This window comes from Carassius gibelio, chromosome A17, assembly GCF_023724105.1.
Source record: "Carassius gibelio isolate Cgi1373 ecotype wild population from Czech Republic chromosome A17, carGib1.2-hapl.c, whole genome shotgun sequence".
NCBI lineage: Eukaryota > Metazoa > Chordata > Actinopteri > Cypriniformes > Cyprinidae > Carassius > Carassius gibelio.
In genome coordinates, this window is record NC_068387.1 from 2,633,106 (window position 1) to 2,659,488 (window position 26,383).

Below are 26,383 nucleotides of genomic sequence, written 5' to 3' on the forward strand. Positions count from 1 at the left end.
ATACAGATGTAAGGCAACATAAATGCCAGATTCAATTATGCCTGCTCTGACCCAGTTCCACCTCTAGTATTAAAGTATCCAACTGTAATGTTTGTGTAAATGCATTCATGCCACCTCTGAGAAGCATTAAACAATCTTTTTTTTTAAGATGCCTAAATGCCACATCAGAAACTCTTAAATGCATTATTAGCAGTGTAAATTATTAGGCATTATACCTTCATTCTCATATAGATCACCCACTTTTTTCGAGTGTGACTTCAGTAATACCTGGACCCTTGACACTGTTACACAGGTTGTTTGTCAGGTCGTCCACGATGTCCAGCAGGAAGGAGAAGTCAGCCACGTTGTACATGTGGATCTCATCGGGATCGGAAGCAATGGTTCTCAGCTCATTCTCGTCTGCGTTCTTCACACCTGGAGATCAAAACCACAAAAAAAGTCATGTTAATGCCCAAAAACACTGACTATTCCTATCAGACCAAGTCTTATTGACCAAAAAGGGAAAACAGTTCCTACCAATGGCATACAGCTCAATGCCCTGATCGCGTAGGTTCTGAGAGTTGACCGTGATGTCATCCTGGGACTTGCCGTCAGTAACCAGGACGCCGATCTTCCGAGAGTTCGGACGCATTCCAACATTAGCCTTGAAATTGTTCTGAAGGATGTAGTTTAAAGCAAGGCCTGTGAGATAGGAGAATAGTGGTAATATTAGTCTAAATACACGACACAAGCAGCAAACCTACTGCAGACCAGTATTAACCCTATAAAGCTACTGTATCATGATTGATATGCAAATTTCTATGGCCTCTAAAGGATTGACATCATAAAAACCTTACTGAAAAAAAAATGCCTTCCACCTTTGGCTTGTGCTTCACTTGTCATGTTGCTGTGAAATCTTTGCAAATTTTTATAAAGCACACATAAGAATAACTTGGTGGACATTTGTTTCATCTCTCAATCATCATTGTATCATTGTCAGTAGTCTACTCTACTGTTATAAAGATCTCATTGATTTACATACAAGCTTTCAATTCATCTTATTTTTTGATCACATGCTCAGTTTGTGTCTCTGAATAAGTGTTTTTCCATCACAAGTTTGAGCTCCATTATTCTCATTCTATTTTACTTCGAGAGCCATAAATCTTGATGTATCCAATATAATACTCAACAAAATAAATGCTAAGTTTTTTTTTTCTATAGATATTTTCTAAAGATTCAATAAACTGCTCCATTTTTTTAAATTGGTCAAACTTTTAAACAAAGATTCCACACAAACTGGAGGATTTGACCTCAAATCAAGTGTGTTTGGTCTGAGATAGAGATGATGTACCAGTCAGAGTGTTTCCTCCTTTGTAGGGTAGACTGGCCACGGCTTCCAGAAGGTCTTCTCTGGTTCTGTGAGAGTTCAGGTGCCACTCAGTCTTTGGGTCTCCACTGTACTGGGCCAGACCTACAAACGGACAAATACAGTGTAATTAAACACATGAGAAGATGCCATTCCTCACAAGTTTCTCTTTTATAGTTTAAAAGACCTAATATATATTTTGTTCTCAGATATTTATCCTAAAATGTTTGTAGAAGAGTAAAACATTTATAAGAAACAAAAGAGAGAATATTTGACATCCAGTATGAGTACACAGCTATAATATATCATTTGGCAGACCATTTGATTTTGGAGGATCTACTGAGATCTCATTTTGATCACAGAATGTAGTATCCTGATTACTCAATCACAGATTTCGAAATTTTTTAGATGTTTTCTGAACTTCTAAATCACACATATGGATCTTTTTCTCAGGAGAAATAACATCTGAGAAAACTGAGACGTAGACTGAGAATCAAGATGTTTTGTGATTTTTCTCTCCTGTGCATGGCACTTAGTTGTGGATCTTCTCACTTTGGATACAGGATAAATTTCTCTTACCAATCTGGACACGATCCGGCCCGATGTCAAAGGCACCCACCATGCGACCGATGAAAGACCTTATGGTCTTGAAGTTCAGACGACCAATGCTCCAAGATCCATCAACAAGCAGGACAATATCAGCCTGGGCTGTGGTTTTGCACATTATATCTATTTGACCAGAGAACAATTCAGTCAGTTATCATAAAGTGATACAAATAATTAAAACTTGCAAGCAGATGTAAACATCATAATTGATTGTGATTTGCAATAAAGGATGTAGAGATTAGACATACTTCAACACACAAGACATTCACACAGTCATGCAAAGCAGGACAAAACCATTTATTTGGCATTTTGGAAAGACAGTTTTTTTTTTTACATTTTAGTCTAAAATAACATATTTTAAACCATAAAATCCATTTCAAGATATGTCTTTGTCTGCGTCCCATCTTGCTGTCTCTCCAGAAACCTGAATGAAGGGAAAAGAGGGGAAAGTGCCGCCCATCTGGCCCTGCTCAAAAAGAACATGTTGCATAATTGTCAGATTTATAGATCATTCCCTAAAGCGAAAAAGAAAAAAAAAGATATGTTTAATGGATACAGCCAGCTAATATTTTAAAACGCTGTGGTTATTATGTTTATAAAATGTGTTATCTAGACATATCTGTGTGGAAATTGCTTAATAGTAATAAAATTAATTATCTAAGGATTTAAAAGAGATTTATTAGCCAAACAGGTGCTCATTCTCAGTTGTAATATGGAATTCTCACATCTAAATTATGACCCCTTGTTTCCTAAACACTGAAGCCAGGAACATACCTTAGGCAAGTCAGCAAATACCAATGCAAATCGGTCATTCATCGTCACACGGCAAAATAAAATACTAGGTAATTAAAAATGTTCCTTAAAATAAAGACTTCACTTTTAACAGCTAATGATATCAATCAATATCCAGCAAACTCCCCTCTCTGTATTATTATAAAGATACAATGAAATGCTCTTTGTAATGCAAGATGAATAAAATATCTGTGAATAACTGAAAGGTATCAAGTATTCAGTGTCACATGATTCTTCAGAAATCATTCTAATATGGTTCAATATGGTATGTATCAAATGTTTGTGATAGACTATTTTCATGATACAAAGTCAAAAAGAAATATAAATCGTATGTAATATTATAAATATATTTTAATCAATTTAATGTGCATTTGCTAAATAAAATTATTCATTTAATAATAATAAAAAAAGAATAATACTGACCCCAAACTTTGAATGCTAGCTTATGTGTTTATACATATTTTGGAGCCAAAATATAATACTGAAAATCTGCTTTAGAAAATAACCTGAATATCTTAGAAATTAAACAATTCAAATTTATATATATATATATATATATATATATATATATATATATATATATATATATATATATAATGAGAAAAATGCAAGAGAGAAGCATTTTATCCATGACTTTGGGAACAACTGTAAACTATGTACCAATATTTCCATAAAACTAGTCCAAAAAGTCTGTATTGTTGGGTTGTTATGTTATTTATGTATTTTATTTTCTTGTTAGTGCATCGCATGCAAATTACAAGCTGAGTGTTACACCTCAGAGCTCTAGTCTGGGAATATATGCTTTTCCCTCTCCTGTCGATGTCAGTCGGCCGACCCTCATCATCGGACCTGTTTCCAATTAGGAGCAACATACCAGACCAAGGTCAACCGACCATGAGAGCTTTCATTCAACCAAGTTGTAAAGCATTAGTAATTGTGAGCAGATAATCTTTCTCACTCTTGAAATTCAAGAGTCCTTCCATGCAAAGGCAGAGACATGGCTACCATGTGGTGCAGTCACCCTGTCTGCTCTTTCACAACACAATTAGCTGTGCTGAAAGATATTTCCCATTACTCAAAGCACTAGACTGCAGCCTACTTTTCCAATTCAAGACTGACCTACGCTTTGTTATATATGGATGGAGAGCAGACGCAGTGGATTTGTTCCATCTATCCTCTGTATGCTCATTGTTTTGGAACTCAAGTAACTCTCTACTGAGCTGAATACTCTGCAGTAACACGAGATCTGATTGGTGGGTTTCTCAGAAAGAGAAGTCTTTTTGTTTTGTTATTAAACACACCTTGAGTTTCAAAGGTTGGGGGTTCAGGAGCGTCAGAGAGGGTGGTCTTCTCCTCTCCAGCCAGTGGCATACTCTCTCCTCCATCAAACATACCAAGCACACTCACTGTATACTTTGTGCCGGCCCTGAGATGAGAGGAACACAAAACAGTCAACGATCTTATTCATCAACCTTAAAAGGCTAATAGATCACATTTCATGGTTTTCACATGAAATCACACCCTTAGTATTCATCGATAGAAAACTTTTATAAAGGAAATACTTTATGTAGCTTAATGCATTAAGTCAGTTATATTAGAGGACCAAAGTATACAGTTTATTACCGTGTTTTCCGGACTATAAATCACACTTTTTTTCATAGTTTGACTGGTCCTGCGACTTATAGTCAGGTGCGACTTATTTATCAAAATTAATTTGACATGAACCGAGAGAAATGAACCAAGAGAAAACATTACCGTCTCCAGCCGCGAGAGGGCGCTCTATGCTGCTCAGTTCTCCTGTAGTCTACACTGAAGACACAGAGCGCCCTCTCGCAGCTGGAGACGGTAATGTTTTCTCTTGGTTCTTGGTTCTAAATAAATGCGACTTATAGTCCAGTGCGGCTTATATATGTTTTTTTCCTCATCATGACATATTTTTGGACTGATGCGACTTATACTCAGGTGCGACTTATAGGCCGAAAAATACGGTAATTAAAAGCAGAATATAAAAGCAACAAAGTTACATGTTAAGCATTTTCCCATAGAAAATATAAAAAATGTGCAATTTAGTGCATTGCATTCCTATTCAGAGCTCAACTGCAATTTGATATTTTAATATCACTGTATTACTTTTTTTTAAATATGAAACAAATTTACTGTAATAAATTTACTGTAATTCAGCAGTAGTGTCATTGTTGAGCTCAATTGAGATAATTGTTGATAGTTCAATAACAGTGTGGATATTGCAGCTTTTCCAGTGTTCAATCTAAATATCTGTGGTTTGAAACAGATGGAAAATGTATAGGCCTGTGCTTTGTTCTTTGTATGTTTATCCCTACAGGTCTTTGTGACTGAAAACTAGCATTGACATGTTTTAAGAAGGTACATGTTGTCCACTTGATTTCACACTGACTTTGAAGGTGTTTATAGGGCATATCTTCAGTGTTCAACAGATGTCTGTTAAGTTTTTCATGTGTCTACATTGGCGTCTCGTACCTTAGCTCCTCCAGAACCACTGTGTTGTCATAGGGGCCAACTAGCAACTCTCCCAGGTCCCTTTCCTCCCCGGTGGGATGGAAGGTGACCTTGTAGCCCTTCACATCCCCAGGTGCATGATCCCAGGTCACCCTGAAACTGGTTTTAGTGGGCTCTGAAGTTTGCAGGTTTCTGGGAGCTTTATACTGAGACACTACAGAGAAAATAAAGGGTGTCAAATTAGACAGCAAAGAGGATGAACCTGTTCACAGTCAAATAACAACTTCTAGCTCAGCTCAAGTTGTCACATATCTGCTATTAACTTACACGTGGTGCCTTCTCCTTGTCTTTGTCTTCCATCACCAAACTTGTATACGGGAACCACTGTGATATCGTAAGGGGTTCGTGGCTGCAGTCGTCTCAGGACTAAAGTGTTAGTGCCCCCTGGTGCTTTGGAGACCAACTGGCGTGTCTCACCCTGAGGTTTATATGATACCCTGTAATTGACAACATTGCCGGGTGCTGGCTGCCATGTCACTCGCATGGTCCTCTCTGTTTCTTCTGAAACCGTAACAACTCTGGCAGCGGCGGACACTGTCGGGGAGATAAATGAATGGCAATGTCCATTAAATGTTGGATTGATTCAACCACATTCCCTAGGGTTCAGGGAAAGCAAACCAACTAAATAATGAAAGTTTGTCTGCCAAGATAATCTTGATCCAACACAGACCGCAGATCTCCAAACCGGGTGAATCCAGACATGTTGTACGTGATGCATAACGCAGACTGTCTGTAATGTTCTGCGGTGACAGGAGTGTTTTTACGCAAGAGGGAAAGGAATGAATTGTCTGCTTTTAACAGGCCTACAGAACACTTTCAGATGGAGAGACCTTTTAGAAATTAGGAGTTTTATGGATGGAAAATGACACAAAGAATCCCTGGTCCAAAAGCAGAATGTGTGTTAATGTTGGTATTTAAGGAGGTACAATAAAGAGTGATAGCAACACACATAAAATGGAGCCGCCTAAAACAGAAGACTGTTAACAGCTCAAATGCTGAACTTTTTAGATGACAGACAATAAATAAAGCACCAGACAGCAAGATAAACCAATTACAGATTTACAGCACGCTTAACCAGTTCTAAATAGTGAGTTGTCCCACTGAATAAGTAAGAGGGTGAAGCAAGTGCTGTAGATTGTGTTGAAATCCTGCATCACTTGATAATAACGAGCATGTGTAAATGATTAAATCCACCACTACACACACTCCATACACTACACCATTTGTTACAATAGCCCACAGCGAAGGTATTTTAGAGGAAACAGTGGCAATGACGCAAACCTATGGCAATGACGTCCTGTCCGCGCCTGGTGTTGAGCTCATGAAAGGATATGGAGGTCACTCTTTCACTTTTTCCACATCAGAATGAACACTGAGACGTTTCTGTTATAGAGCTTTTGTCTCCAGCATACTTCTGGGAGCATGTCATTAAGTTGCAGAGTGTTCTTAAAACAGACATTAAATTCAAGAAATGATTTTGTCATTTTCTGAAGAAAATGTAAGTGATGCTTTCCCCAAAATCCAAAACTAGGTTGAAGGCAAACTGGGAGAGCAGATGCCCACGTTGCATATTTCTGTATGATTGCTTGGGTGTTGTAAAGGCGCAGAGTCATTTGCAAAATGTTGGCATAATTTAACAGACAGAAAAGTGCCTTTGTGTGTATTGTCTAGCAATGTATGATACACAGCCAAAGAAGTCTAACCATGCAGCTTTCTGTTTCACCAGCTCATGGACCAACTTGAACATGAGTGAAATTTGCTTGGGTAAACTTTTAACCCTCACACATAGATTTCTTTTGATCATTACTAAATTTCGCCTAAGGAATTTCGATAAGCAATCTTCGATTTGACTGCACCTTAAGTGGTTGCTTGTTGGCTTGGGTTAAGTCTTTGGATTTTGTCATCATTTAGGTAAAAAATGTGTTCATTCATTGTTAAGGCATCCAATTCTGAAAAAAAATGGCTGAACACTTTACGCAGTTTACCAAGCACAACACATTTCTTTTATTTTAAATTAATTTCAAACCTTCCGCGGACTTATTCAGATTTGGATAAGTTCAGCAAATACTTCACTGCGGTTTATGTGCATGTCCGTGAAATATGCTGATATTATATACAGCATTTCAAGTTTGTTTTCCCTCTCTGGGATAGGTTACCTCTGGACGAGAGGCCTACTTCAGACAAACAGAGTGAGGTAAAGAGCGTTTGGTCATATGCGGCATTCATTTCGCAGGTGGGAATGGTCTTACCATCTGTGGTCTCCTCTCCATGCAGCGGCTCCCCCTCCTTACTGCTGTAGGCAGCGTGGACAGAAACCTTGTAGCGGGTCTCCGGTGTCAGTCCATCCAGAACAGTGGTGGTTATGTCCCCGGAGACGGTCTTCTCGCCAGCTTCCTCCGAAAAGAGGGATTTCCAGGTGACCCGATAAAGGCGGACATTGCCAGGGGCAGCAGTCCAGGATGCTACGAAACTATTCTCAGTGACATCTGAAGTAACCAGATTCGTAGGTGAACCAAGCTCTGAATGATTGAGAAAAAAAGACAAGTAAAACAGAGACTGAGTAGCTGATTCACCAGCACTCCTGCTTCCCTTACTTGGGACTAGTAAACCAAAAATCAGCATCCCATGATGGTCGCAGCATGCAAAACATACCTATGCTTGTGACCACCAGTGCTGGATTTTCAGAAAGGACTTACTAATCACCTAAAACATTTAACACCAGTTTGGCCAAGTTTAGAGACTGATTAGACCAAATAAGACCAGATTTTGGGGGTTATTAAAAACTGCTTGACATAATTTTACAATAGCACTTTTTGAATTTGATTTGGAACTGGATTGGAAAATGGACAAAAGGCTTTTGTACTTTTTGGAGGTTGACAGTTTACTTTCACTGAAGATGAAAAAAGAGCAGTGGTCTCTTTCAGTGTTCCCCGAAAGTAAGAAAACTATATAGTTTAGAACAAAATAAATCTGAGAAATTTGAGTGAACTCTTTGGTTAAATTGATCTTCTGTATAAAAACGCGGGTAGCTTGCGATTGCTTTGATTTACTCTGTAAGTAATGCATAGCCTGGAAAACAGCTCTGCAAAAATAATCTATCTCCCTGCTGCCACACATCTGTCATCACATCTACTTTCCATTGAACACGAAACCCGATCCATTAAACACAGACTGCTAAAACTGCAGATGTAGCTCGCTTTTTGTTCTGTGCCATACCACCTACCTATCTTCTCTCCCTTTCTCTCAGTTCTAAATTGAATGGCCCGATGCAAAAGAGAGGAGAGGGACTTGAAATGATATGCTATTTTGCTGACAGCATAGTGAACTAGAATAAACTGCAGTGTAAAACTTCCACGGGAATACCTCTCTCTCTCTCTCACCACCCAGCCTCAGGTTCTTCTGACTTTTGGATAGTCACCTGTCTCCCAGACATTGAGCTCTGCTGGTCTAAAACAAACTAAACAGGCCATTTTTTAATCTAGAACAACAGCCCAAGTAAAAGGGCAATTACCAGGCTCTTGGTCATATCTCAAACAGGGACTAGATAGCTCATAGACATGGGAGGTTAGGGACTGCAATGACAGGAGGATAACTACTGAGGAAAATTATATCCCAGTTTCTTTCCGGAGAGGTGCTCTGAAATCGAATTCTTCTTAAATATCTGTACAGGTTTTTGTTTTACGTTGGAATATTTTAGACAGTTCAGAAAAGGGTTAAAAAGGGACAATAAAAAAAAGCTAGATTTTTTAATGTTCCAGTTATATGCGAGAGGTGTTTGCCAATGATTGGTTCGGTCATTTTATTACCCACCAGGAGAAAAACATAATTACTTAGTAAAGCAGCAACACACACTTTCATATTTGTAACACCAATTTATGGACTGAAATTTGTGAAAAGTGCTTGTTTAAATCACTAAGTCAACAATGATGCATGCCTTAGCAAACACCTACAACTGTCACAATCATTAGATGGAGTGCCCATGAACTTCAGTAGAGGGCACTCCACTCAGGACCATTCCACCCATCAACCACCAGATGTCACTTGGACTCTAGCACCTCTCATCTGTTGCACCACTACATTCCCCATGAGTCACTGCATCACAATCACCCTGCCACACCTGCACCTCATTCATCAGCCAATTTCCTTGCCACACCTGCACCTCATTTACACACACATAAAAGCAGCACAATCACTCTCACTCAATGCGAAGTCTTGTTTAGCCTGTCTAGCATTTCCGAGCGGTTTCCCTTGTGTTTGTTTTTCCCGTGTCTGATCTTGGATTGTGTAAACGACTCTGATTCTCTGCTGCCTGCCCCGATCTGTTACCGTTAATGATTCTGGATATCCCTAACACACCTGACGCCGTTCCTGATTTCTGCCTGTATGACCATTCTCTTAATAAAATTCTGCACATGGATCCGAACGCCTCTGACTCATTGTTACAACAACTAATTCAAGATGAATTAGACAGAGAATTTAGGAGTCTGTGCCAGGTTGACTGGATCTGAACTTGTTTCTACGTCCACCATAGAGGTCTGATTTCACTGACAGAGCACAGAAAAGAGCAGATCGTATGTTAATGTATTCTGCAGGCTGGTTTTGATTGTTAAAATGCAGATTAACTGCCAATGCCAAGTGCACCTCTACTCAGAAAACACATGCTTTTAATGGCTATTCATTTGTGGTTTTGCACTGATAAAAAAAAAATAAAGCCACTAAACAGAGATGCAACAGTGCAGTACCATGAATGAGTTTTTTAATGCTGTCCTGATATTGTTATATGTTGAGGCTAGATTAATCCCAGACTTCTTTCGGACCTTCACACATGCTATTTTTCCTTCTTTGATCCTTGTTTTAGCATTCCATCCAAGCAAAATGTTGATGTTAACTGGGAAAAGGAGTTTTAGCACTAAGGCGACTGTCATCCTGAATTATTTCACTTTGGAAAAGTTTGGAGTGCCTGGAAGCAAGACAAATTCTCCAATGCTATGTCCTTCTGCACATTCACATTCTCTTGACAGAAGGTCTGACTACCTACCTATTTTTTAGAGGGATGCCAGGCTACACAGTAGACAGGGGAGAACAGGGTCAGGAAAAGAGCTGTGACTTGAACTTGCCCACTTGCCTGCAAGGGCAAACAATTTAGCACCAATTTCTATTGATTTCTTCTTTGTATCTGTTTCGTATGGACTTCATGTAGAGCTAATTTCTGGATCTTCTCATCCGTGGCCACATTCAGAAAAAGCAAACAGTCTAAGAAATCAATCTTTAAGAGGTAATGAACCAGTGGGGTGGTCAAAAACTGAGAATACATTTGTAACGAACATTTTGAACGTCCTTTTCAACAGCTGCCATACAGAATGGACGAAAACATCTCAAACTATCTTGCATGACTAACACTTGGATAATGTCAAATAGCACACTGATTAAGATTTGCTAAATTTGCCTGGGATCTAACTTGACAGCGCTTGATGAGAAAATGAGGTCTGTTCTCTCTCTTCTCACAGAATTCAGCTCATATTCAGTAAAACAGGGCAGAAGTCTTGGTTGAGAGACTTAATCTGGTGCTGACAAAGATCTCACAGCCCAAGCCCATTTTTCCACAAAAACTATCATGAGACAAAACTCATGCTGACTGCAACCACATTCACCAGATGTTAAAACACAAAGACGCTGTGAGACCCCCAGACAAAACTGGCAGATTTAGAAAAATAAGTTTACATTTTTGAATTAAGAAGATATGTGAGCCAACATTTGTAATAGCATTTTTAACAATTCCGTTTAATAGGCTAAAGAGGAGATGCAGTGTGAGCTGGTCGGTCCCTAAAGCCCTCGTTTAAGGTCACTTCCTAATTGCCTTGACTGAGTTTGGCCCCACAGTGCACTTTTCTGGGGGCTAAAACAAAGAAAGCTGTGTTATGCTCCAGGATATGGAGTTTAACGCAGCTCAGTTTGGAAACTCCTTGTCATCGGCCAAAAATGTGTCACGTTTCCTTTAACTCTTCATCAAAAGGCGGCTTGAGTCAGCATACATAATGACAAGCCTCTGAAATATGTGCTTTTGTATAATGAGAGGAGGACAGTCATTAGCGGTCCCGGTTAGATGCTGTAATCGGTCATTTTAATACGACACTGCTTGAAATACTTCCGAAGAAAGACGTGCAGTAAGTTTTGGGCATTTATTTTCAAGCTAAAAATCTTGGATGAAATTGTCTGGCGGTGGCTAATATTCAACAAGCCCACACGTTAATGATAGTTCTGATATGCTTTTTATCAAGAGAATACTGAGAGAGACATGCACTTCACAAAAAAGGAAGCATTTTTTTATGTTAAAGAAATTGTCTCTTAGTGGTTTGTGTAAGCCAGACAGCAACAGGACACAAATAACTAGCAATCACTAAAAATCCAGCACAGTCTCCAAAGAGTATATAATCTATATATCGACATGATGTGGTTTTTAAATTAGTAACTTTAGAAAAGTTAGAACAGAACAGAACTATACACTCTATGATTTAAGTTTAAAACCCCAAATTCTGATTACTAGACCACAATTAGACACTAGAAAAGATGAATCCAAACCAATATCTTTCAAGGTTTTGTTTCCATTCACTCTTCTTGCAATGCCAAGCATGAGTGAGGACATTTGTACAAACTCAGCTGATTTGTCTGCTGCCCACACACCAAATGTATAAACCCAGAGCATGTGGGAATCCACACAGTGAGATCAGTCATTAGATGACACATCCAGAAGGTCATCCATTTGGTCCCTAAACTTACAGAGTTCACTTCACACTGACGACATCAAGTATTTTAGGTATGTCTGTACTCTGTTAAGAGTGTGTTATAGAAGTGTGCAGAAAACAATTAGGGTAGCAGTTAGTATTAGGGTTTCCCTTTAACACTTTGCCATAAAGTTCTGTATCTGACAATATTTGTGAATGATCATATTTTGAGAGTTTAATAGCATTTTCTGACAGCCCTTTTTTTTTAAACCATTTTGAGTGACTTTTGATAAAATATTGTGTCAGCAATATGTGTATTATATTATACAGATCGGCATTCTCATAGTAGCCAAACTGCCTTTAGGTTATCTGCATCTATTATTGAAAAAGCAGTGTACAGTAGGTCAACCACTGCTCCAGACTGCCATCATTGTGTCTTAAACCACCCATCACCCATTAGTTTGTATTTTCATATTACACAATGTACTGCAGACAAATGAATTCCTTTGTAGAAAACTTCAAATGTAATACAGCAGTAGTTCCCAACCTTTTTCAACTCGCGGCCCACACAACCAAACACATATGTTTATGCGGCCCACTGCAAAAAAATTAACTGACCCCGCTATTGTTGGGTTAATAACTTATTAATCAGAAGCTAGACTGTTAACTGTATTTATTGAATGAATAGGGCTGTGTGATATGGACAAAAAATAAATAAACCTATCGCGATTTCTTTGATCAATTTAGCGATTTCGATTTTAATCATGATATTGACATACACAGATATACTTTACAGTCATAAATGCATTCAGGATGAATTTACATGTAGATTACATTTATTCATTTAGCTGAATTTGAAACATATTTTCAAAAGAAAACCAATTAGAGCTTTATCAAAAAGTTGTAACGTCTCTAGAACAGACATAAGTCAAAATAATCACTATAGTAACGGTGTAACAATTTCTAGACTTATGGGAAAAAAAATATAAATAAATAAATGCCTTGTGCAGGGACTTTTTTTCTTTTTTGCCATCCATTGTTCAAAGAGCTCATTAATTGTAGTGGTGCCTCAGGTTGAAATAGATTTGTTATACATTATACAGGTTCACACATAGGCCTACTCCGTTTGCAGTGTGTATACAGTATGTTTGCAGTGCAGAAGCCGCAGCAAGAGCACATTAATGTAACGCGAAAGCACATTAAAATAATGCATGAGCGCAAATCTTTGTTGACCTTGTTGACAGCCATTTATGCATGTTTGAACTTGTTCTTCTATAGCATATGCAGCAAAAATATAAATTGGTGGTTTATTCTTAACCCTCTGGAGTCTAAGGGTATTTTGGGACCTGGAGAAGTTTTGTCATGCCCTTATATTTGTGCTTTTTTCAGTTTCTTATACACATCTAAATGGCTAAAAGTCTAATCTCACTGTAATCAGCACAAACTTGGCTATAATAATATGTGAGCAGGTATGTACATGATTGTGTTTTTGAGAATATAAATGTTATGCGTTGTTTGTGAAAAAAAAAAAAAAAAAAAAAAAAATATATATATATATATATATATATATATATATATATATATATATATATATATGAAATGATGCTATTATGTTATGACTTAGACATTTTTACATAAATTAACAATATTTCTTTTTATAGTAATTGGCGGCCCACCTGCAATACCACCACAGGTTAAAAACGACTGTAATACAGTATTCTCTTACCTTCCAGAGTGGTGCCTGTTCCCATCAGTGGCGCTCCAAGTCCAGAGGTGTAACGAGCACTAACGAAGAGCTCATACTCGGTGTCCGGTGACAGATTTCTCAGCAAAGCAGTTGTTGTGTCTCCTTTAACAAACATTTCTTTCCTTTCCCCACCATCAGGTTTGTAGGCCACATGATATTGAAGCACATTGCCTGGAGCTGCCTGCCATGAGACCCTCATGCTGGACACGGTCTCGTTGAAGACCCTCAGGTCACGTGGAGAGCCCCGAACTTAGAAAGAATAATAAATATGCCATTAATTAACTCGTTTTTGAAGTAAAAACAACAAAACAGTGCCTGCCGACAGTGCTGACCTTCTTTGGTGGTGCCCTCAGTGTCCATGGAGGAACCCGCTCCGCTGGCATACTCAGGGTAAACTGTGACATGGTAGGTTGTGACGGGAAGCAGTTCATGGAGCACAATGGTGACCTGACTCCCATCAGTCTGTGCTTCCAGTTTATCTCCTCCACCCACTGGCTCATACAACAGTCTGTACCTCAGCACTGCTCCTGGAGCGGCTCTCCACGACACACGGAAACTGTCTACGGTCTCTTCACTCACCACGAGGTTACGGACAGAGCCTAATTCTGAAATGCGAGAGCAGTGAGTGTTATCAGCCGCATGCAAAAAAGCTGCACTTCTCACTGATAATCAACTTTGACTATGATTAAATACCTTCTAAAGTCGTCTCCTCCCCTGTTAAGGGAAAACTGTCTCCTTTATCATACTGGGCGATGACATTAACCTCATAAGTGGTCAGGGGCGTGAGATTGGGCAAAATCGTAGAGGAGGTGTCATGAGGAACCACCAAAGAGATGTAGTCTCCAGTTATGTCAGCCGCTGGCCTGAAACGCACCAGAAAAGACAGGATATCCTCTCCGTCAGAAATCCACGAGGTCCTGAAGCTTCTGGAGGTGACCTCAGAGAAGCTTAGCGACTTTGGGGGAACCAAACCTGTATTACAGAACACATCACTATAATCACATTTCCAATGTTTATTTTCTTGAAAGTGTATCATCTGGCTTTCAATAAAGATGTTTGATCTTGCTTGCAGATTTGCTCCAAGAGAACCTTTAGCAATACATTCTAAATATACAGGAGTTAACACAATAATACAATTGAAATATGTGGTGTATACCAACAATTTAGTATTGATTATGATGATGTTGATATTTATTGTTTATTATATATAATCTGTCCTCAACAGATGCTTCCAGAGCCTGTGTGTGATATGAATTTTTGTTGATCCTGGAACAACATTCCCATCAAATAAAACATAGTCTGAACCCTATCCTTAACTAACTACCCAGAGTAAACTGCTTATCATAGGGAATAGATGGGCTGATAAGACTGAACTTGTTAAAGTTCCTAACCCTGGCCCTAACCTTTCTTCATTCATAAAATGTTATTGCTGGATTCCAGGTCCATCAAGGCTCTTGATCCAGAAACATGTCCTACTTGGAAAGCATTTTAAGCTATCCATAAATCTCCCTCACATAAAAATGAAGAGAAATGACAGAAAATGCAATAAAAGAATATAATTGAAGCTAGCACATACTTCTTTTCTTGATGTTATGGAGCTCCTGCTCAATTCTTAGGCAGATGGATGTGGTTAGTTCCTTGGAGATCCGCTGAAAAGAGTCAAAGTCTTCCACCTCAAACACATGGCTATCAGCAGGAGCGTTGGCAATCGCCTCCAGCTCGGAGCGCACAGCATCCTTGACTCCCACGGCGAAAATCTCCACATCTGCATCCCTAAGTTTGTTGGCAGGGTTTTTGAAGGAATCAGAGGACTTGCCGTCTGTGATGAGCACCATGACTCGGGGCACGTTATCACGAGCGCCACGGGCCGGAATGAAGATCTTTTCCCTTACGTAGGACATGGCCTTGCCAGTGTTGGTGGAGCCCCCACGGTAGGGGAAGGTGCGGACCGCACTGAGCACAGCTGCATTGTCACGGTGCTTGTTCAGGGCGAACTCAGTGTGAGGATCCCGGCTGTACTGAACCAAGCTGATCTGCACTTTGTCGAGTCCAATGTCAAAAGAATTGACGAGCACTTCAAGGAAGGATCTAACTTTAGCAAAGTTAGCCAGTCCTATACTGTACGAGCCATCAACCAGGAGGACAATATCAGCTTGGACCTCGACCTCTAGGGAGCACTCTATAGGGAAGAAAGCACGAGACTTAACATCCTGTCTGTTTGGAAATTTAAAATGTGATTATTTTACATTTTGAGGGTAAACAGATATCAACAAGTACCAGTACATAGATAAACTATGGATACGGTGACACACTACACAACTTTTGCCATTATTTTTGCAACAGTTTACAGTCTGGGGGACTCAACACTAACTCAGATAAGTCATGTAGTATATTCCAACCTATAATAAGATCGCTACAGATTTAGGCTGGCAACACAAAGGTTGTTGATTCAGTCCCCATAAGAAGGTGATACATGAACAATTACATCCTTGATCAACACAATTCAAGGAATATCTTGTAGTGCTCAGATCTCTTTCATTCCTCTCTGCACTCAAACTTATTGTTTTGAGCTTGTCAACTTTTGACCACTTCCAGAGGTAGTAAAAAGCACATTAGACGGGATTGGTCTTATACTGGACACTTATTTGGTCGAATACCATCAAACAGCCACAAAAGACTGTCTTCTCTGCCTGCTGACCTAATTTCTACAACACTGCAGGATGTGTTAGCCAGACAGGATATAACTTTGACATCTGAAATCATACGTTTGGTTTTAAGGCAACAAAAGCTCAATGCTGTCGTACCAGTAGTGATTTTAAAGCTGTTGATCTTTGGAGTTCTTTTGTAAATTGTGCAAGTTTACTACACAATATTAGATCAAAAGATCAGAGAAAGACAATATATATGCACTTGCCCATAATCCTCCCCTCAAAATCAGGACAGGAATGGTTGAAAGAGGAAAAAAGTTTTGGATTAAAACACCAGGGGCCCTATCTTGCACCCAGCGCAATTGACTTTGTACACCGACGCATGTGTCATTCCTATTTTGCACCCGCGCAAAGCGCGCTTTTCCCTCCACAGAAGCACGTCGCTAAACTAGTGGATGAACTTGCGCTCCCTGGGCGGTTCAGCCCAAAAAAGGAGGCGTGTTCCAGCGCAAACAATCCCTGGTGCTATTTTGCTGTTCCATTAAACAATTGCGCCACTGACCAGAAAAAACCTAGTCTAAAGTCAGTGGCGCGTTGCGCGTTGTTCATTATGCTATTTTTAGGGCGCATGCTTGACCATAATGTATAGCGTGCACATTGATGCCGATTGATGCTGGCAAGCTTGGACTTTCCCCGTCTTCTGATGTCATTGTAGCGCTTGCGGCACTGGTGCGACGTCCTGGGGATGCCAGCTGATGAAACAATTGTGGCTATTTCCTCCCACGCCTGTTTAACCGACGCTATTTTGGGTGGGTTTCTCCCATCCCCATACAACACAACTTCTCTGTCTTTCACTGCTCCCCTCGGCTGTGAACCGCTCCTGGTGTGCACCTGGTAAATACGCCATAATAATAGCAATCCATAATGGAACTTGCGCACCTGCTTTTAAAGGGAATGTTGGATGACGCTCTGATTGGTTTATTTCACGTTACGCCCAAACCACACCTATGAATAATGAAGCTACTTCAGACCAACCCATTTTAGATTTGCGCCGGGCGCAAGAGCCATTTATCCCGCCGGGAAAATAGCAACAGCGCCGAGACCCGCCCACAAAGTTACTTGTGATTCGCGCTTCGCGCTTTGACACTTGCGTTTCAGATCGTTAAAATAGGGACCCAGGTGTAAATGGGAATGTGTTTCCCTTATCTACTTGCGATCAAACTGACCAGAATGCTTCTAAATACCAGGTATAGACAGGGCCTTGGAAACATGTTCGAAATGAGTTGTTACAGTAGCATCTTACCTGTAGACACCTTCACAGGCTGTGTTTTCTCATTGACCACTTGTGGCTTACTAGGGGTCAGACCTTTGAGGGCAAACAGACTGATCTCATACTCTGTCTCAGGAGACAGGTCCCTGACGTTGGCCACGGTGAATGTGGGCCCCATGTAGAGCTCCTGCTTCTTAGCCGCAGTAATCATGGGGAAGACCTGCAGCTTATAGCCTGTGATGTCCCCAGGAGACGAATGCCACGTGATCCTCATGGATTTGGAGGAGATGTCAGTTACTCTGAGTTCTGTAGCTGGCTCAACAACTGGGGTAAAAAAAGGACATAAAAGATACTTATCATTTAAAGATATTGATGATTTATAAATCTTCCAATAACTGGTCAATTCTCTGTGAATTTAGTGGGATAATGTGTGCATGGACAGTACCTTCCTGACCGCTTGCAAGGAAATTGAGCTGCTCCTCCACACCGGAGCACACCTGAGTGATGAGCTCCTTCTGCACCTGATTGATCATGTCAAAGTTTGGGACATTATAGACATGCTTGCTGTGGGGAGCGGAGGCCATCTCCTTTAACTCATCCTCATCTGCTCCTTTGATACCTGAAGACATGAAGGGTGGCTTGAAATAGTGTCCCATGCAGTTTACGATTACAAATATCAAAAACATGTTCAACAGATGTGTAGACATTTACCCAGGACAAAGATCTCTACTCCAGTGTTTCTCAGCCGTTCGGCGTACTCCCCAACTGGGTCTTGTGATTTTCCATCAGTGATGATCATGGCTACTTTTGGGTACCCTTCCCTGGCTCCAGCCGACGCAGTGAAAGTGTTTTTCACCAGATAGTCCATTGCATCACCTGCTTGAGCATGTAAGAGTCCAAGATTCAAAGAAGCGATTATTTTGGAAGTGTTGGTGTTATTGTAATTTTTATGTTTAATTAGGTAATTAGCTATTTCTGAGCAGTTTTTTTTTCAAGTAGGACATGTTCCTATATCGTCTTCATGTTACTGCATGATAGATTGATAAGAATGTTGTTCACACTATTTGGTTCCAAGCCAAACCATATCCATACAACTTTCACAATGGCCAAACTCTGATTGGATGTGTAATGTTGAGTAGGGTTCTTCCGGGACCAACAAGGATGTCGATACAGAAACAAGTCCAAATTATGGTATGGTAAATCGTAAATCTTTTACACACCTGTCATGGTATTACCCCCCTTGTAGGGCAGATTTTTAATGGCTCGCAGGACATCAGGCCGTCTGTAATACTGGTTCAGGTTGAACTCTGTCCTGGTATCTGAGCTGTACTGTACCACAGCCACTCTGGTCTTATCCTCTTCTATGTCAAAAGCTCCCGCCATAGCCCAGATGAAACTCCGGATGTATTTAAAGTTTTCTCTTCCCACGCTCCAAGAGCCATCCACCAGGAAAACCAGATCCGCTATAGCACTCACTGAACACTCTGCATGACGAGGAAATGAAGAAGCATTAGAGAAAGTCATATAATAGTACGACAGCATATGATCTACTACAGTCTTTGTCATTTTACTTATTTGTTTTGACACATTAATGGACATTTTTAAAAAAAAAAATAGACTATTTATGCATTTGTTTATTTTGCAACTACACAAAAAAGTCCAAAAGCAATTGAAACCTTCAATAAACTTATTTCCGTGTCTTTAGATGACTCCAAAACTTTATTGTGAAATGAATATCTTGAGAACTGGTTTTCTGGAATTTCAATTGGATTTGTTTTGGCAGCGCTACTCACTATTTGGATTCACAAGAAGTGAAAGTGTATCAGGTCCACTAGTTTAAAATGTGATGTCTGAGTGTATGAGGGTCAATGAATGAGGACAGAAAAGACCCCTGAGCCCTCTCTTTGTATTATACCAGCCACTTCTATCAGTACAAAGTTAATGTTTTATGAGCTCTGATTCTATTTTAATGCTTTTAATTAGGCAATTTTTAATAAGGCAATTTTTACATTGACAATCACAACCTTGAGTGTTCTTTCTTTTTGCAACTAATAACAAGTCTACAGTGGTCAGGCAAAGAAAGTTTAAAAGGATGAATTTGATCTAATACACTGAAAATTAAATTTCATTTCACAGATGACAAACAGCAAGAAAAATTTAATATCTGGAATGAAGAAGAAATGGTTTGATGAATATACAGTACTCACTGATAGCCTCTGACGGGGTCTTCCTTGTTCCACTTGTGTTGCTGGATTGAACTGTAACAGGAGAATAAATTAGGCCTATGTCTTGGAAGCTCACAGCTGCTTTTGGCAAATGGATTTATCAAAACTGATAATCAAACAACACCTAATGTATTGTAATTTTGCTCAGAAGATCACAAAGGAACACGTTACTAGTTTTTACTTGATAGCTAAACCAGTTGATCTTTTTAAGACATTAAATGTAAACATTTTTTGAAAGTGCATTCAAAAGCAAAATTACATTCCTAAAAGTCTGTATCTTTTCTTTATCACATAAGTCACATGATTCGATATTTCACTTGTGTCCAAGTTTCATGCCAAAATTGAATACATGAACAAACCCCTTACCATGCATACTTGCAGTGCTAATAGTTGCTTGTTTTAAAATACAAAACTAATAATAAAAAAAGACATTGAGGATGTCTTGTGTGCACTTGCTTGTTATTTGTCCAAGGATAGGGATACTTTCTTCAGCCCCATCGTATGAACTGATTGACACTGAATAGTCTACATCTGGAGTTAAATCTGTGATTGATGTGTCTGAGGCCGAGGAAGGGAGACTGAAATCTTTCAAATCATCTGGAACAGATAACAACATATCGAGTCAGAAGATAAGTCCCTCGAAGCCGCTCAAAACACATGCAGCTGTTGACATCACGCACCTGTGTCTGATATGACTTGTATTCTGTAGCCCTGTATCTGAGACGAAGGCCTCCTCCATGACATATGCACTGTGTTTTCATTCAGGATTTTAAATTTCAAGTCTGAAGGAGGCTCCACTGCAAACAAAGGGTTAATAGAGTCACGATCACCAGAAATGGCAATATTTGAATTAATAGTAAATTTAGCAAAGAATCGTTAGATGATTTTCAACAACCCCAACGACAAACACTTCAGGACTGAAGTTTAGTTGTTTATTGTTGGGCGAGACAAACAGATCCAACAGTAAAGGTGACAAAACACGACGTAAGAGAGTGACGGAAGCCATTTCGGTTCAAATGGCCCTTTCTTGAGTTGCAAAACCTGGAATCTCACGGTCTGCAGCTCAAGCACAGAACTAAATGCATTTCAAGACCTATCACACACAAAATGTCATCGACAAACCATCCAATACATGCTGAATGTGTTCAATACAAGGCATGCCCGGTCACTGGAAGTCTGGTGACAAAAATAAATCATATGTTTCCATTCCCAAAATATTGATTATACAATGGAATCAAGTTTTCGATGTCCAGATGGCTCTGTCCGGAGTAGAGAAAAATACATATATGTTATATATACGCTTTGTATATATGCATATATTCCAACGAGGCTTGAGCACTAACAAGTTTTACTGAAGGCACGTATCCATTGCAAATCTCAAAAAAAGAATACACAACTTGTCGTGACAGACTTTTGTGTAGTTCCTTTTCACACAGAAGGTGTATGTGACAAGACAAAACTTCTAATTAAGAGGTATGAAGGAAAATGTACAACACACACACACACACTCAAAATAAATAATATTTTTTTTTTTTTAAATCACGCATGTATATGAGGAAACCGATTCACATTCGTCTGGTTGTCAAAGTGTCATGCACATGTACATGGGTGAACAACTTCTTACACTGTTTCCATGTACAACACAAAGGACAACACAACAAATGTATTTCTAAATGATATTCTGTCATAGACATTCCTGACACGCAATCTACATCGAACCGTCGTGGATCACATCTCAGAAGGCGGGATCTAAGATGATAAGATGTCCACTAACCTACTCAACATCCATGTTACATCTGCATGCATGAATGCTGATGACTGATGTAAATCTCTGCTGTCAGAATAATGTCTTGAATGCAAAGAATGGATAGGAAAAACAGGAAACGTCATCCAGAATGGAGATGATATTAAACATGTGTAATATTACAGAAATGAATTAGAATATTTAACCAGCAGAATGCAGCAAGCAATATTAGGCGAGCGTGATTTCACCAAGTACATCATGTTCCTGGATCAACTTCCTTGTTCATCCTGGAACAACATTCCAATCAACCAATCAGAACACAGACAAAATATATTTTTTAGGCTTAAAATCAGAGTTAGGTGCTTCTACACTCTTGTTAATCAGCCATCATTTTCCACTGATTTTAGGAATAAATTATGAGTAGGGTTAGGTTTAGGGGTAGGGATTGGGTTAAGTCTATATTTTTGGACAATAATGTTGATCCAGGATCATCAGAAGAAAAAAAACACATTTCAAAATCAAGGCGACCGCAATATTACTCTCTTAAATATAAGGGTTCCTAAATGCCCATAGAACCACCATATCTGGTTCCCCAAAGAACCTTGCAGTGAACAGTTCTTAAAGGAACCGATTTATTTACTTTGAATTTAAATTTAAATCAAATTTGCATTTGATTTAAAGAACACTTTTTCCACAAAAAAGAACCTTTTGTGCAATTAAAAAAAGTTCCAAGAATGTTGAATCATCAATGCCAATAAATAACCTTTATGTTTAAGAGTTCAGATAGTGTTAAGCACACTATTAAAAGTCAAGGTCACTTGAAACTTTGTCGTTCTCTTGATTTAAAAAGTTCTTGATGCTACGATACATTCCAGGTTCTCCGAATCAGTATTTTGTGTGGTTTGAGCATCAGAATATGAATTTTCATCAAGAAATCAAACCTTTATTTTTAAGAGTTTTTTAAACTAGAATATGTATTACTTCTCTTTATCAACAAGGCGATGAAGATCCACAGTGTCTGCTATAGATTTATGATCATCTATAAGAGCAGATCTTCACTGAAGAAACCTTGATCATCTTTTTCCATGCACTACTGTTCTTAATTCTATAGATGGGCCAGATAAATAACGAGGACGTGGCAAAATGTCACATGCGCTTAGGAAAAGGAAAGTTTTGGGTGGAAAGAAGTGTGAGTGGATCGAGTGGAGGCCAGAGCAGCAGTATATCATTCAAAAATAAACGGTGGAGGAAGCACACCAGGAAGACGACACACAACACGACCTGCTGGAGAAAGATTGCTCACCAACCTGACGCGTCAAACTCAAGTGGTCTGAGCCGATTCCCTTCATGTGTCCGAACAGGCCTGACCCATGAGTCTTCATCTTGTGTCACGGCCCCAGCGCACGCAAACCATGTGTGAAACGCTACCTACCACTGAGCTCAGTTATAATAATGTTATAATAATGGAGCCTGACAGCTTTGTTGACTCTGTTGACAGTTTAATAACGAAAGTGACACAAACGTCGGCTCGTGTTGAGATTCTGGAAACTTCAGGATGAGGAGGCCCATCAGGAGAGCACTTCTCTCATCCCCCGGAGAGAAGTCTGCCCCGTGTCAATAACCTCCAGCCAGTCAGGCATTCGTTCTGGCTAGCGCCGTTGCCAGGCAGTTGGGAAAAGAGGTTGGAGTCTCCCGGAGAAGCCGAGCAGATGCCAAAGTAATTCCACAACATGTGCTGACATTAAACATTACTGCAGATGAACTTTCCGTATGGATTGCAACTCAGCGTTTTCGTGAAACCTAAAAAGGCTCTTTGTCTTTGTGCTGTCTGCGGACTACATTAATTTAGCCCTCTCGTGTTACATCTTTCCATTCTGTTACAACACGCAAAACAAAGAAAAAAATGAGTGTTTCCATTTGGTTTTGCAGTTGAATCAAGCTCCATCCTCACGTTCTCACATCACATCCCTTTCGCTCGAGACAGCTGTCGGTGGGTTAAACTGATGCTGTGTGGGGACTTTAATTACAGATCCGTCTTAAACTAAGACAACTTTATATCATGTGGTAGGAAACACTAAGCCGTTTTACTAGTGGAACCCATTTAGTTAATTATAAAATACATTTTTTAAGTATTTTTTTATATTTTAAGAATGTTTTATGTGTGTATATCTAGCTCAGGGTTGCCAAGGTTGTTTTGATAATACATCTTGAATGAGAATATCAGAGATTTAATTTCATGTAATTCATGTATGACAATATGCATTTAAGTGTTTTAATCCAGCAGCTGTCAACTATGATTGGACGTGGGGAACAATTAGGCTAGATTTAGTTCCCTCTGTGTGGGTTTTGAGTCTGCTTCCAGCTGAATAGAAAAAAAATGCAATCTGGCAACCCTGATCTAGCAACTCAAAAAGGTTGCAAACTCAGTGGTTCTGTTGCATGTCTTTTGACTCTTGATAACTGCACAATTGAGTTTAACTTGAGAGATTAAATCCCTGCAAGAACACTTATGAGCAGGAAAAAAATTTAATTAACTTACTGCAAAATTTGCAGTTTAACCTTTTTTTGATGTCTTTGTAACAAAGTTTTCATTCCGGCTCCTGTAATAAACCAGCACTAATGGTATTCATTAGGCAATAACTGACTCATAGAAGAGGCGATGACTGTCCCAGACAGCTGTGTCTCATGTCTGCAGAGCTGCTGAGGCATGCCTCGCAACAAATGGCAGATTGTGTGACTGCTTTTCATGCTAAACGTTTTAAGTATGAATAGATTTGTCTTTTGTAATTCTCTGAATGTGCAGAAGCACACACCTCTATGGAATCACAAACAAAGTGAACAGTAACATTTATACAAAAACAGAGCACATCATTTTAATTTAACAACTTATTAGAACTATTTCATACTTTCCATAATTATAAAGACTGTAGAAGTCAATTATAAGTTGAGCTAGCCTAGAAGTAGTAAACACGGTTTAATATAAGATATTCAAAAAATAAATGATGAAATAATTGGTGTCCAATTAATAACAACATATTAAAAATAATAATAATAATTGTACATTTTAAGAATAAAAGAGAGACAGACAGAATGGACTATACCTTGAGCCTCTACTGAACTCAGTAATATAGCAAAGAGTGCAGCGGCAGCCAAAGACAGCCTGATCTTCATGTTTACAGACAGTCAGCACTTCATTAATAAATCTACATAGAGAAAAGAAAGAAAAAAACATTATTTCTGAAGTAGGCCTAATTGCATAGTATGCCAATGCATTCATGGTGTGCCGTTTTTTTTTTTTTTTTTTTTTTGTACTCAATACGTGTAAATCATTTTAACAACTGAACATGTAAATGGCACTTAGATACTTAACAAAATTAATATCTACAATAAGTTCTCGGTGATCCGCGTGACGGCTCGCGAGCGCCTCCTCGTGCAGTCTGATACAAGCGCAGTCAAAATGCTAACCATTCATCTATAGACCAACCTAATCATCAGTTCAGTGTGATTTCTGCTAGACATAAACAAAACGTCTAAAAAAACGTTGTATTTATCAAAACTATAAAAAGAAAAGATCTGGCACAGCTAAAGAAACATGCATTAATAAATCACAAAATTGTGATGAAATCCTCTAAACGTCATATATACATCACCTCAAACTCAAGAGAGAAATTTCAGACATTAAAACTTCCCGAGTAATAGCTATTAATTTAACGTGGATTTAGCTCCCAGAACACGTTCATCAAAAACATGCACAAAATCTAAATAAATCTTCTGAATGTTTGAGGGAAGTGCAGAAATCTTATTCAGACCTGTAACAGTCCGTCAGTGTCCCCCGCAGACCGACGGAGCCAGCAGTGAGGGAACCTCGGTGTGAATGGGAGGAATCGGAGCTCAACCTGACTCTAAATAGGGGGTTGTTCCCAATCCCTACACCCTTACGAAACTCCTCAAGAATGGAGCTCCCTCTTTTAAATCAGAGGATGCAGATGCGCTGTGGCGATTAGATTTAATACTCTTTTACACGAGATCGATTGTGTTTAGAAAAGATTGGCAAAATTACTAACTCGAGGAATGATTAGAATGAATAAAATATACTTATTTGTGAAATGCAGGCTAAGTTCCTTTAAAGAACGATTTGGCGTAATGGTATTAAACCCTCGTGTTTAAATAATTAGAAAATAGTTTTATTGTGTAGGACACGTGACCGCTTGATCGCTGGCTACACTTTAGACGAATACTGTCTCTTTATAACTGTTTATAAAATGTACCAGCAATTTCTGAGGGGAAATTATTCCAAAAGACATTGGGGCTTCTTTTTTTTTTTAGAGAAGATCAGTTTTTCTAAAATTCATTATTTCTAACAATACTAGGAATATTTGGCCTATTTGTCGGCTACTATTCTTCGGTATAAAACAGAAAATAGTTTCGAACATAATTGTCACACACACAGCTGAACGATTATCCACCACATTATGGAGCTCATATACATAGAAACAGTTAAATACTCAGGATTCCTTCTTCAGTTCAAGAAAAAGTTGAGAAAATGATCAAGACAAGATGCTGGTTTGAAAGGTACTTGTATTTTAAAGTCAACATGAAGATTCACTGCACTCTAAATGCACTTCATAGATCTTACTGTGCTGATTCATCCATGAACATGTTTAAATAAATATGTTCATTTATTTGTTGAACTGTTTAATCAGTGTCATAACCAGATGATGTAGAGGTCACATAAGCCCCGCCCCTTCA

General features: G+C 39.0%; 1 protein-coding gene across 8 annotated transcripts in view; it reads right to left on the reverse strand.

Moving 5' to 3' along the window:
* The window catches only part of LOC127933343 (collagen alpha-1(XII) chain-like), a 74,916-nt gene extending 49,341 nt beyond the window's left edge, over positions 1-25,575 (reverse strand). For 4 of the 8 annotated variants that reach the window (XM_052530276.1, XM_052530274.1, XM_052530273.1 and 1 more), the window contains exons 1-21: positions 25,444-25,575; positions 24,736-24,837; positions 20,571-20,687; positions 20,347-20,487; positions 19,873-19,923; positions 18,886-19,149; positions 18,377-18,541; positions 18,111-18,284; positions 17,699-17,989; positions 15,324-15,926; positions 14,441-14,719; positions 14,080-14,352; positions 13,727-13,996; positions 7,528-7,797; positions 5,546-5,812; positions 5,240-5,432; positions 4,045-4,169; positions 1,925-2,074; positions 1,331-1,450; positions 517-681; positions 268-414 (exon numbers count right to left, since the gene is read on the reverse strand). In XM_052530276.1, the coding sequence (XP_052386236.1) occupies positions 268-414; positions 517-681; positions 1,331-1,450; positions 1,925-2,074; positions 4,045-4,169; positions 5,240-5,432; positions 5,546-5,812; positions 7,528-7,797; positions 13,727-13,996; positions 14,080-14,352; positions 14,441-14,719; positions 15,324-15,926; positions 17,699-17,989; positions 18,111-18,284; positions 18,377-18,541; positions 18,886-19,149; positions 19,873-19,923; positions 20,347-20,487; positions 20,571-20,687; positions 24,736-24,805 (4,135 nt within the window). In that variant the 5' untranslated portion in view covers positions 24,806-24,837; positions 25,444-25,575. The remainder of the gene's footprint in view (positions 1-267; positions 415-516; positions 682-1,330; positions 1,451-1,924; positions 2,075-4,044; positions 4,170-5,239; positions 5,433-5,545; positions 5,813-7,527; positions 7,798-13,726; positions 13,997-14,079; positions 14,353-14,440; positions 14,720-15,323; positions 15,927-17,698; positions 17,990-18,110; positions 18,285-18,376; positions 18,542-18,885; positions 19,150-19,872; positions 19,924-20,346; positions 20,488-20,570; positions 20,688-24,735; positions 24,838-25,443) is intronic. The other 4 variants (XM_052530279.1, XM_052530280.1, XM_052530277.1 and 1 more) reach the window with 3 other exon arrangements.
* Positions 25,576-26,383: the final 808 nt, after the last annotated feature.